The sequence below is a fragment of the Epargyreus clarus genome, unplaced genomic scaffold (genome assembly GCF_041222505.1).
Source record: "Epargyreus clarus isolate Ecla_fem2 unplaced genomic scaffold, WU_Ecla_fem_2.2 ptg000001l, whole genome shotgun sequence".
Classification (NCBI taxonomy): domain Eukaryota; kingdom Metazoa; phylum Arthropoda; class Insecta; order Lepidoptera; family Hesperiidae; genus Epargyreus; species Epargyreus clarus.
In genome coordinates this window covers 6,654,592-6,668,971 of record NW_027332209.1, presented here as the reverse complement: position 1 = coordinate 6,668,971, position 14,380 = coordinate 6,654,592, and the positions used below count along the sequence as shown (strand labels likewise).

General features: G+C 36.9%; 1 protein-coding gene across 1 annotated transcript; it reads left to right on the top strand.

Moving 5' to 3' along the window:
- The first annotated feature begins 394 nt into the window (after positions 1-394).
- LOC140757924 (transmembrane protease serine 9) lies at positions 395-11,339 on the top strand. Its single transcript, XM_073093829.1, has 10 exons — positions 395-1,075; positions 1,581-1,848; positions 2,468-2,566; positions 3,293-3,486; positions 5,311-5,404; positions 7,512-7,681; positions 8,072-8,339; positions 8,879-8,977; positions 9,478-9,668; positions 11,238-11,339. Exons 1-10 carry the CDS (start codon positions 854-856, stop codon positions 11,337-11,339), a joined length of 1,707 nt encoding a protein of 568 aa, XP_072949930.1. The 5' UTR covers positions 395-853.
- Positions 11,340-14,380: the final 3,041 nt, after the last annotated feature.

Genomic DNA, 14,380 nt, shown 5'->3' with positions numbered 1-14,380 from the left:
TTTGATTTCAGCCTCTTTGTGAAGTATTCGCTAACCCCCGACTTACATATTGGGGAAGTTCTCGATTCACTCTGTAATTGTTATAACAAGTTTATAATTCTACTTGTAATTGTTATAACAAGTTTATAATTCTACTTGTAAGTATACGAAACTTGGCTTTTGTGAAAGTTTTGAGGACGTTATACCCAGTGTTCAATTGAGGATGTGCCTGTTCTACATCTATTTCTAGCGTGAAGCAGTTCTTACGTTTGGGTTGGAAGGGTGTGGCTAACTTAGGAAGCCTGGCTGACTTACATATAAGACGAACATCTTAGTCCCCATAAATAGCAACGGATCTTTGATCGGCTCCTAGTAGAATATAAGCTCAATATGCATTTGATCTCAAGGTAGACTGTAGGCTCGTTAGCTTCTTCCATTTTATAAAAAAATATATACAACTTTTTGTACATATTAAATTTTATTACCAAAAATTACGAGGGAACGTATGTTCTACATATTATTAAACTTTCTAGAAGTTCTCATAATACTAACCTTATAATTGAAATCTCGTCAAGGTAGATCTTATGTTCGTTCTAAATACAAATAAGATAAATACTAATACTAATTTTAATATTATTTTAAATACTGCCATTCGTTTTCCAAAAACACAATCAATTAAACAATACAATCTTAATCCAGAAATCCATAACGTGCAATGTTATCAGCATGTAATTCCGTCCAATATCGATTATTTAATATCAATTAAATCTTAACATATCATAATCCTCGCACAATCTTGTATCACGATAAAAATGGATTCATCTATATAAGTGGAAAATCACGGACACATTTCGTGAGAGACCAAAAATTCAACATGAAATTTCTCTTGGTAGTAGTAACTTTAACTTGTGCCATTTTGGCCACGAATGCCGAGATTTCCTCCACCGAGGATCTCACATTCTTTGACTACCACAAGAGAATTGGTATTCCTGAAGCCGCTCGAATCCGAACAGCTGAAAATGAAGCGGCTAAGTCCGGAATTAACGGCAGAATTGTTGGTGGACAAGGGGTCGATATATCTCAAGTGCCATTCCAGGTGAGTTCTAAAAGAATAATTTGTATAATCAATCTAAGAAAATAAGAAACATTATGTCATTCTTACATATTCTTCAGTAAAGATTCCAATAAAATGTGTTTAACAAATCATTTTAAATACTACAATCCCATTGGTATATGAATATTGAATATGTTCGATTTACGAGAAATCAAATTAAATACTAATGATTAATGTTACTTACGATACTATATCTTGACTTTTGTAATGTTGATTATACAGGATATATTTAGTTGAACACAATCTAATTTTAAAACAAAAAGATATTATAAATCTATACGGGTTAGATCATTTTAGATTACATTGTATTTATTTAACATCATTATAATATTTCGTATCGTAGAGTATAAGGAATACTTGTTATTTTCTTTGCCAATACGCACTTGGCCAGCGTGGAGGACTATGGCTTTAAACTCTTTCGCTCTGAGAAGAGACTCGTATCTAGCAGTGGGACAATATTGAGTTGACGACGACTTGTTATTTTCAGGTTGGTTTAGTTATCCAAATCATGTGGGTGCTCACCTCAGTGTGCGGAGGATCCCTCATCTCAAACAATCGCGTAGTCACCGCCGCTCACTGCCACTCCGATGGAACGGTCACCGCGCAGTCGTTCACTGTCGTTCTCGGCTCCAACACCATCTTCAGTGGAGGCAACCGTCAGACTACCACCAACATTGTTAACCATCCAAACTGGAATCCAAGAACTGCTGCCAATGATATCGCTGTGCTTCGCATCAACTCTGTGTCTTTCACAAGTTAGTTATCAACATGTATTACGACAACATTACTTAAACTACATAAGACGTAATATGTAGTAGCATGGCTTTAACCATCGGCTTTAGTGATTTAATTGATACAGCTCCGTTCATGTTTCAAGAACGTTGTGAAGCCCATATATTTTGATGAAGTGTTCTTTCTCATCGGGAATAGCAGATATATGCGAATAACCCACCATAGGAAGTTAGTTAAAATGAGCTCTTTTGGATCTATAATAATCCAATGGTTAATCCGAGGATTTGAGGCCTATTTTCGCACTTTTCAGCGATCACATATACATAATATACATGTCAGGTGAAGTCAATTCATGTTTGCTACTTCGATTAAAAATAAAAAAGATTGAGTACAAAGAAATAATGATTTAAAATTTAGATAAGCGGTCAAGAACCGCGATTTGATTAAAAATACAATCTACAATGGAAGTATCTTTTAATCCTCATATCTATTTGTTAGTTTTAGACATTCACAAGCGCAGTATGCATAACCATTATAACACTACTTATTTCACTACTCATCACTATATTTTCATCAAATAATACTTTATTTCTTTTACCTACTTATTCCTAGTACTCAGTACACAATGATTTTATATTTCAGACGTTATCCAGCCCGTTGCTCTTCCCACTGGCAACGAACTGTCTAACAACTTTGTCGGCTGGACCGCAACTGCCTCTGGATTTGGCCGCACCAGCGATGGTAAAGTTTTAAATCACCAACCTTAGATGAGTAAAATACATAGATAGATCACTCCTAACAAGAATATCTAACCAGTTTTGAGAATTGAAATTGTTGCGTAAATAAAATTTTGACACGTCTCCGTGGTAGATGTCCTTAAAATGTTTGAAATACTTATTTATTTATTACGTAAATTATTGTTTTTTATACGTACTTTTTCTCCAAAATGTGTCTTATTTGTTAAGAAATCAAAAAATAACTGACATGTCAGCCCTTTGTGGATTCATCCAATTTCAAGGCGGTGTAGTATCTTTCTATTTTACTCATCAAAGTTACCAACTCATAGTTTGGAGTGAAAGACGTATCAAAGCTGAACTTTGTCATATTTAACAGCAGGGCAGCGAATATGGATAGTATCGGAATATTCGGAATTTTGGAGAACAATATATTTTTTTATTTTAATTTAAAAATAAATTTAATTGCGATATGTAGGAATAGTTTTAAAATAGAAGAAGGGTGACAAAGTTATTATTTTTTGAGATACATCAGCATATCTATTACAAGTAAGGAAAAATGACAACAAAGTATATACGCCCAGTATTAACAATCTACCTAATTCTACTTAACACAGATAGAAGTGTGACAATGTCCTTTAAGAAGAAATTGTTAAATGTCGATCTTTAGTTAGCCAAACATTGGATAGATTAATTATTAATAACGTATTATTAATAATACTTTTTACCACAGGTGCCAGCATCCCCAGTAACCAGCGTATAAGCTGGGTGAATCTCCGCATCATCACGAACGCAGAGTGTGCTGGTGTCTTTGGCGACTTCGTCCACAACAGCAACATTTGCACCAGCGGTGAAGGTGGTCGCGGTACCTGCCAGGGTGACTCCGGCGGCCCTCTCGTGGTCACCAGCGGTGGCAGGAGGATCTTGGTAAGTTTTATGTTTATACTGAACTACTCCGGCAAACCATATCTTGCATAGAGTGCTAAATATTACGCTAAATGCAGATACCTATCACTTTTAGCGGATTAAGGGGGTAGGGGGGGGAAGGGGCGCTCCGCCTCAGGCCCCCGATCCTGAGAGACATGGTTGCTAAAAAAAAACGATCGTCAGAACTAAACAATATGTAAAATATGTATAAATAAGCAAACAAAATGTCATCGGAATCATACGTATTTTTCGGCTAATGAAAGTACACATTTGTAATTTTGTAAAATCAAATAACCTTTTTACTTTTTATACTGGGGGCCCCCATTTAACTTTCTGTCCCGGGCCTCCGACCCTAGTCTGCCACTGCCTACCATTTGAATTTGTGTAGGTTGGTTGAATGGTATAGAAGCAGGTACAACGCCATCTATCTCCTACTTACAACAACGTGCTTATAGACACAAGTGAGCCATCTATCGTCGTGACCAAATAAATAGTGTTAGAATTTGACAATCTCATATAATATATTCATAACTTTACTACACCGTTTTTAACAAAAAAACATACATATTTTTTTTATATATTTGTGCCTAACGATAAAGCAGACGTGCTACCTGTTGGAAAGCAGTCAACGTCGCCTATGAACATTTGCAACACCAGAGGAGTCGCCAATGCATCGCCGGCTTTGAAAGAGAGCTCTTTTTACACCTTTTGAAGAGCCTCATGTCATAGTGCATAATATAATAATAACTGTCCACGCCGCTTCAAATTAATTATACGTGGGCTGTTAATAGAAGTTGTATAATTAAAACATCTAATAAATGATACGCAAAGGTACTTAAATCAAACCTGCACTTAATACGTCAGAAACTTGACACGCTTTAATCACTGAACATTTAATACAAACGCTCATTACTATACTGAATGAAATGGAAGCATCAATACAGTACTTACTAATGCTCCCTTTACTTACGCCAACTCAAAAGGTATAAAAACCACAAATCGGCTTTGAACTAGTGTAAGCTATGCCTTTGAACATAAACTAGCTTGGATCTCAGTATCTATTAAATTTTCAACATTTCTGCCTGACTACTCTTTACAGTTAAATAACAATTTTCCGCTTTGGTGTTTTTGCTAAACGATTTCTAAGCCATACGTTTTAACCTAATCAGTTTTGTTTGACGCCCGTTCTCAATGTAAATTATTTCATGTCACATATCGTAAACTGATTATGTAAAAGGTCTATGACATCTTTTGTTTCTTAATTACAGTAATAGTGCAGTTTACTTCCTAAAAAGTGGTCACCAATGTTAGTAAACACTTGTAAAGTCTTAGAGACAATGATGGCCTAAAGCAGAAATAGGTGTGGCGGTAATACGTGAGGTCTACCAATTCGCAGGTAGCCAGCATGTAAACTATAATCTAAGCGCCTCTAACTCTGGAAGGGTACCCGTACCCAGCCATGGGATATGAAGAACATGGGATAATATGAAGGAGGTAGAACCCTTTGTGGTTCGACTCCGGCGGCACCACCGCCACACCTATTTCTACCTAATAACAGCAGTGTTAGGGCTGCTGTGTTCCGGTTTTAAGGGTGTGGTCAGGGAAACAGACTTTTCCGAGGCGTTCCAGCTTAGTCCTCAGGAGTAGCGGCGCATCTGTGGCCTCACCTAACCTCAAGTTGGAAAATCTAATTCTATCTGGGGTTGATTACAGATGGGCGACAGTAGCCACTTACCATCAGGTGGACTGTATGCCCGTTTGCCACTCCTATATTATAATAAAAAAACGATGAATACGAAGTTAACCTTTATATTATCTTTACAGATTGGTGTGACGTCATTCGGTGCCCGGGATGGATGCGCTATCGGTCTTCCTGCTGCTTACGCGAGAGTCACCTCTTATGTCTCCTGGATCCGAGGAATCTAATCTACTGATATAAGACTTATATGTTTAGCGTTTCGGAAATATACCCAATAAATTATACTATGCATTTTATTCAGTCCCGAACTGTTCGCCTTATTTCATTCATTCATTATTATATACCTAAAAATGATGAAACTCCGATGTAAAATCGTATTCATAATTGTATTTTTATGGAAATAGAAGAATTCATATTTTGTAGTTCTTGTATGCAGAAGCGTAATGTAATAGTTCATAGTGTTAGGCGTTACTTTGCGAAAATCATATTACAATTACATTTTACAACAATATTTATAAAACGATTTTAAACACACAGATTTAGAAGATAAATCTCAATTCAAAATACATTGTTTTTCATGGAATATAAAAAATATATAAATTAAATTTTTTACACAGAGTACTTTGCTATTTCGAAGATGTCGCCTATTATTTTAGCAGTTTACAGCCATAGCCATGTCTGTAGTTAAATCGACCAAGTTCGCAATAACATTAAATGTAAATTGGCATACGGCATACAATATACATGACACTTAGCACCACCACGCACTTAGCGCGGACCGCGAACGGCACTTGTATGCGACCTAATTAGCTGATGTTCTCCTAATAGTTTGCGAGTGCGGAGTGGCGCACAAGTGATGCTTGTGTTTGGAATTTAGGTCGAATACATATACATTTATATGTAAACGTAAACTATCTAATGGAAACAAAATGTGTAATGTAGAATTGAAGTTGCAAACGAGCATGTAGTCCACCTTATGGTATATACGTGGTCGCCGCCTACGGATAAGCAACTCCATAAAGAGCATGGATTCTACCTGAAGCTGATAACAGATGCGTTGTCGCTTTCTGCCTTAATATAAATTAGTCGGCATCCTCTACAACCTAGCTACAACCTTCCACATAAATGCAAAAACTAGGCTAGAAATAGGTGCTTTGGTATCGTTGCGAACGAAGCTTGGTCAAACCACACTTTTACCACACGTTTTACCACTATTTTGGTAATATAGATAACATTTTCTATTTTTATTTCACATTCTAGTAAGAATCCCTATATCGTGGATTTCTACATTTTTTTTAACTCCTTACTACCATTCCCAGTTTCTTGAGGTCCATGAACACATACAAAACCTATTTTTTCTTATTCCGTGTATAAAATTGATTAAACAAACGGCTACAATCGGACCTGAAATCTAAATTGATTATTTAAATAATAAGCACCATATACATGCATGTTTTTCTCACGAGTACAAAGATTTTTTTCGCAATTTTCTGGGATGGATATTCTTATCTTAAATGTGATAGAAGCCCACGATTTTCTGCATCAACAATTTGTTTCTCAAGGTAAAACAGGTAGTGTTTAAGCAAAACTGCGTATTGTATAGCCAACATACATAAGTACTAACTAACAACATACATAAGTAATAACAACATAAGTACTCATGCACTTAAATGCTGATGCGATAATAGACTTTTAATCACATGTAATGTTAATACTTATAAATGTTACCAAGTAAACAGATAGCTGAATCACATATATTCGCCCATATTAAGATTATGATAACACCGTATAATATTATTTATAGAAAATGATTTTGGGCAAAATCTGAGGACACAGCCGCGACTGGACCAATATTAGCGTTAATTCTGTGGCCGGGAATCGAACTAGCCGGCTTTTAGCACCTATAGTTAAATAGATCTGTTAATACACAGAAGACACCTACATATCATATGGATTGGATGCAGGAATTAAACATACTTGAAAATTGACAATTTTTTGTAGGCAGCAATTCAAATGTCAATCTTTGCTAGGCCAAAAATTGGATAGATTGGTTAATAATATTGTGCGTAAATTGATTCTGCTGATGACTTTTGAATCAATCCCTAACAACAAATATAAAATCAAATTAATTTCATTCCATTCAGATAACTTTAATCAATGAATATTAATCCTCGATTAGATATAAGCTTGGGGTTCTTAAGTTTTATCTTTTTCCTATTGAGATATTACATAAAACGAGGTGGTCTGCATATTCCCGCATTTTTATTGTTTGGCATCTGAAAAATGAAGGCGATTGGTTTTATTATTTTCTTTGTCCTGGCGGCAGTAAGGGCTGAAAAATCAGAAGCATATGGAGTGTACGATTATCATCGGACAATCGGTATACCAGCAGCTGCGAAAATAAGGGCTTTTGAAAGCCAAGCAACTGACCCTTTGCAACAGGGACAAAGAATCGCTGGAGGTTCCACTACGAGCATTGGGCTCGTGCCTTTCCAGGTATGATTTTGGTGCCACTTCATTTTAATAGTGATTTAATTTTTAATTTAAATATTTTCTAAAATAATACAATTACAGAAATGAATTGTGATTAATAATTTCTTGTTCGTAATTAATAACTAACAGGTTATAGATACGCATAAAACAAAATAATTTGATTTTATTTACTTTAAATCATTTGGGTATTTGCAATCTTAGCACACTTATTTTTTTTATACAGCTAGTAATATGTATTTGTATATTTAATTACTTTCTGAAATTTGTCGACTGCGCCGCGATTTGATATCACACCCTGTAATGTAATGTTCATCCTGATTCACAATATTTAATTTTTGTACCACTGCCACAGTTATTACACCACTGCTACTATCAGTGACCTGATTTTTACAGGCCGGTCTCATCATCACAGCTAGGGTCGTCTTAACCTCAGTATGTGGTGGAATCGTCATCAACGACAACACTATTCTGACGGCTGCTCACTGTAACAACGACGGTGTGATCATCGCTCAGTCGATCACTGTGGTATTGGGATCTAACTTCCTCCTATCCGGTGGTACTAGAGTTCAGATGCAAAGAGTTATTATGCACCCGGGCTACAACCCCACAATCATTGCTAATGATATTGCTATTCTTCGTATACCACGGATATCCTTTTCAAGTAAGTATGTTAGTTATTTCAGTAATACATTAGGTACATTTATAATATTTATTTTTAAATTATACCTACAATAAATAGCAGATAATGATTTGTAATGACTCATAATCAGCTAAACATGATGTCGTACCAAATTTGATTATATGTGCCATGCAACCAGATAAGTAGCTTTTACACGGACCGCCCATTGGCTACTATCGCTAAAGCGACAGACGTAGACTACCATATTGTTGTTGCTTAAGTTACGGTCGAGCTTCCAATTCGTTGCTTGAGCGATCGAACAGAGATACATATTTTTTTTTGAGAAATCTGTCAATAGTCGATTCCCTGCGTGCCCTTTAGATGCATATAATTTTATTACGTCAATTTATATGCATCTACATATCCAATATTAATAGTTGCGTCCAGCTACCAGTTGCTCAAGCAGTACAAAAGGATAGTCAGCCTACACTTTGTAAATCATAGTCCTTCAGGCCAACATTGGGTTCACGATAAGTATACTTTACAAATGGGTAATTAAAATTTTAACTATATACTTTCAGTGTGGATTCAGCCAATCGCCTTGCCGTCTGGAAGTGAAATAAACCAAGACTTCAACGGAGCGACTGCTACTGCTTCCGGCTTTGGTGTAACAAGACAGGGTGTGTATAATGATCTGTTTATATGCTTCAATCATTAAACCTTATTGGATGCATTTGAGCGGTTTAGAACCATTCGTAAATGTGATCAGTGACAATCACCGAATCTCAAATATCAATCTAAAATAAATTATTTTCCCATCTCCCCTTAGTTGTATTCATTAAAATATAAGCCTTCAACCGATTACTCTCCTAGTGTTGGGCACGGGTCTCTTCTTAGATAATAGTTGGCTAAGTGTAGATTAGTAGACTTCACATATTCACAATCAGACTCACACTCAGATCTCGTCGATTCTCCCCAATGTTATCCTTCATAGATTAAGCTATTAGTGTTCATAGATTAAGAAATTAGTTTATAGTTCGCACATAAGTTTGCAAAATCAGGCTCTTGCCTGGTATTCAAACCCGGTTTTATAAAACAAGATCTATATCTTGAATGAGATGCCGAGTTTCCCACAACTAAGCTACCACAAGCTACATACTGTAATAACTATTGCTTTCAGGTGATCAATTAAGTCTCGTCCAAAACGTAAACTGGGTTAATCTCCGAGTGATCAGCAACGCAGAGTGCCGCAGCAACTACAACATAGTCCAGAACCACCACATCTGCACGAGCGGCGCTAACCGCGTCGGCATCTGCGCTGGGGACACCGGTGGCCCCTTGACAACTGTTAGCAACAGACGAACGATTTTGGTATGTTTTATTTACCACAAACTGCTTTAGATATTCTATTCATGTTTCTCATGATCAATCAAGTCTCGTACAAAACGCAAACTGGTTGCATCTCCGAGTGGTCAGCAACGCAGAGTGCCGCAGCAACTACAACATAGTCCAGAACCACCAATCTGCACGAGCGGCGCGAACCGCGTCGGCATCTGCGCTGGTGACACCGGTGGTCCCTTGACCACTATTAGCAACAGATGAACTATACTGGTATGTTTCATTTACCAAAACTGCTTTAGAATTCTCTTCATGTTTCTGATGATCAATCAACTCTCGTACAAAACGTAAACTGGGTGAATCTCCGAGCGATCAGAAGTACCGCAGCAACTACAACATCGGCGCTGGGGACACTGGAGGTCCCTTGACCACTGTTAGCAATAGACGGACTATCTTGGTATGTTTTAACTGAAGCTTTGAATGTGGTAGAATATTACTTTTCAAACGTTTTTATTTTAATATTACGGAAATTACTTCTATAGCTTCTAAAGTTCACTGGCAAATGGCACCCACATTGGATATGTATTGTAAAATACGCGTAGAGTATAGGGAAGGTCAGCCATATGATGTTGCGCCTACGAACTATGTTAGAACATAGCGTCTCACACATTCAAACCGATATAAAACAGCGCTTCACACTGTTGTAATTAGGCAGCTATAGGTAAGTATGACGGTGGTGCCTTCGGAGTTGACACGCGACAGGTTCTTTTAATGAAGATGTGTAATGAATAAGCTTATATGTACTATGTGGTCAGCGCTATAGATTCCTAGCAAAACTCATTTCACTTATTAGAGACCTTGCACCAACTAGCAAAAATGCAACGATACAATAAGAACAAAATAACAGTACCTCGCCAGTTATAGAATCCAGTTAAGTATATTCTGAAGTCAATTCCAGCATCCAATCAAACTAACAACCGATATTGCTCCGCCAATGACCCACTTTCGGCCAATTCACTCGTCACGCTATTTGTTACGTGACAACTGGATATATCGACATGCCAACGCATATTGTGTTATTTAGACCAGAGTTTCTCAAACAACAACTAACAACGTCTATCAACGTCATTCGCACATTAACTAGCGTCCCCATTTTTCATCGGCGAAAAAACACAAATTAGATATATTTCTACTCTATTTTTCACTGGAAGCTATCGCCAACTTTGAGAAACGCTGACTTAGACGGCTCAAGTATATGTGGTTAACATAGAGTTTAAGCGCCTTACAATGGTAAACGTCAACCGGTGTTTAAAGAGTTTTTGCTATGATATATTGAGCGTGAAGAAACTGAACATTCCTATTGAAGATTAAAGATTATTAAGATTATTAATTACAATTATATTAGCTGACGACCATAGAGAATTCTAAAAACCTTTAAAAAAGTCTTAATCTTCCAATAGTCTTATGATTAATATGTCTTATTTGTAGACAAAATAATTCGTAGACCCAGAGTAGATACAAATTCAAGGAAAAGGCTAATTACAATAAACTCTTCATATGATTTTTACCAAATAATTATATGTTTTGTGTTTATTTTTTCAGATCGGTGTAATTTCGTTCCACGCGAGAGCTGGGTGCCAATCAGGCCTACCATCAGGTTATACAAGAGTCAGTGCATACACCTCCTGGATTGCGTCCAATTAATTATTGCAATAAAAGGCATTCGTATAGTTATATTAATCGGATTTTAATACGTACCATTTTTTCCTATATAGAAATTAACGCATTTGATGGGAAGAGAAATAAATGTTATAGGTTTGCCGCAATAGATATGCTGATAATGCAGATACTGTCTGGAAAGAGTAATTTTATGAGCAATTTGATCCATTTAGTTACCCAAAAACGAAATATAAAAAAACTATCTTCTTCCAAACTCGTCAAAACATCCATATCTACAGCTGACCTTTATCCACTGAACTTATAAACTACTAAAGAACTTATTTTGTAAATGTAATACATATAAAGTTAAGCAACTCATCTTTACAAATAACGACTAAATTATGCCCAATTCAACTCCATATCAAAGAGAGTGACGAACTTGTACGTCATCAAAACAACATTGAAAAGGTTTCGCCCAATACTATCAAAGGGATGTCTAAATATGCGTCAGACAACTTGAAAAATGAATGAAGTTATCAGTTGCGAGGAGGGGAATAATTGAGAGAGGGCACAATCGAGATATGATGGATCTCACACCTCGCCTCCATCAAATCGCTCTTCAAAGGGTAAATCTATATTTAAGTGCCTCCAAGTTCCCACTTGTAATTACATTTTTATATTGTAGAGGGCTCCAGCTACCTAATGCCTCTTACAAATGCGAATATAATAGAGCATTCGGTTGCGGTCTTCTTTGAGATCTTTTTCAGGGTCTCTGCACACATTTTCCTTCAGCACATCAAAATATAACATTTTTTTCGTAATACCTACGATCTTCAATTTCCTGTAATTGATCCTTCGACGGAAAAAAAGACATTATTTTTGTAAATAATCGTACAATACAGAATGGGAAGTTATGTTTGTCACAATAGACGTTTTATTAGTATAGTTTACTGTATTTTGAGTAGTTATCTAATCTCGTAAATATTCTTAAAGTTGGGATGTGGTTACGTTAATGTGGATAACAAAAGATGAAAGAAAACGTTACGAGGTAACCCACAATATTAACAGTTCCGTCATAGTTCAAGTGATCCACCTTTTTAAGCCGATCATAGATGAGTTACCACTGCTACGCCTGATATGGTCTAGTATGGTCGCCTCGTACGTAACACTTCCACCAAAATACCTATTTCTACCTTATAACAGCGTGCCAGCTTAATCCTCAGGGGTAGCGGCGCATCTGTGGCCGACCTCAGGTAGGAATATCTAATCCTATCTGGGGTTGATTACAGATGTCCATGGGCGGCAGTAGCCACTTAGCATCAGGTGGATTGCATGCTCGTCTGCTACCCTTATAATAATAAAAAAAAAAAGACCAACTACTTCACGCTAGAAATGGATGTGGCGTTGGTATCGCCGCCTGAACCACACCTTTCACATTTTTTCTCAAATATTCATCAAATCTACCAAATGGCTGTACAGATAACACAGTACAGTTGACACACATGTATAGATGCAGAGCCTTATCCAATAGTGCGACAGTAATAAATTCAAGATGATTTTGTATGTACCAAATCAAAACAAAGCGCGACATTAGGAAGCTTCGTGTAATATAATTTTGTATGTGTGTAGTTGGTATTGTTCGAAGCCGTCGCGCTGGTCGCTCGAGAATAGCATTCTACAGCCATACAAAACAATCCGACACTACCCTAAACACAATTATAACCCTTTTGAATTTTCCACAAGGTGCAATTTGCTTTATAGCTCGAATTATCAGTCTGGATGTGTTAATGCTATTAACATAGGTATACCTATTCGTACTCATGGACTTTGTACTCACGATACATTGTGATAATAATACCTCTTTAAATATAATAATTACCTACATGATAATAATTAACATCATCCTGTTAAATATAGATATGTACCTACTTAATAATTATATATTTTTTTATAATATAGGAGTAGCAGACGAGCATGCAGTCCACCTGATGGTAAGTTGCTACTGCCGCCCATGGACATCTGTAATCGACCCCGGATAGGACCACAAATTCCTACCTGAGGTCGGCAACAGATGCGCCGCTACCCCTGAGGACTGAGCTGGAACGCCTTCGAAAAGTATGTCTCCCTTACCACACCCTTCAAAACGGAACACAGCAGCGCCTAACACTGTTGTTATTAGGCAGAAATAGGTGTGTAAGGCATAAATAATAAAATGTATATTATAAATTTACGTAACATAACAAAAACTACATTGTTTCCATTATCTATTCGTTAAGAATTAAGCACACGACAGTTCAATCATCAAGGAATTCTACTTGAACCCGTTCAATGAAGGGATGCCACTCATGCCGACTAGAATGGTCGATCGGCATTCTCAAGATGGTAGAACCCTTTTGTGGCTCGACTCCAGCGGCACTAGCACCACACCTATTTCTGCCTCATAACAGCAGCGTTAAGCGCTGCTGTGTTCTGGTTTAAAGGGTAAGGGAGACATACCTACTTTTCCGAGGCGTTCCAGCTTAGTCCTCAGGGGTAGCGGCGCATCTGTGGCCGACCTCAGGTAGGAATATCTAATCTTATTGGAGTTGCTTACATATGTCCATGGGCGGCAGTAGCCACTTACCATCAGGTGAACTGCATGTTCGTCTGCTACTCCTATATTATAAAAAAAATCGTTAAAATGGTAGACATTTGGCAAGACAAAAAGTAAAGATGTATTTATCAACAAAAAAGATTACTTAATTTTATATTAAACCATGTGACATTGTCGCAATTTAAGATAACAATGCATACCTTGTGCATACCTAACTAAAAAATACGAGTAACATCACTTCGTACCTAACCAAGTAGCTAACGGTTCCCGTTTACGTGAAGTGGCGCAAATAAGGCAGGTATGTGTTTACGCCACTGCATAGATCGATAACTGTGTCAAATCACTAATTCTTATCATTTAGATTAAGGCCCGTGTCCATATATTTAATTTAATTTAACTGAATCTACTGACTGAAGTGATAAAGATTTGACTTCAAAAATAATTTTGAAGGTTACCTACTTTACTCTATGCTTATGGTTTTTCAATGAATTTA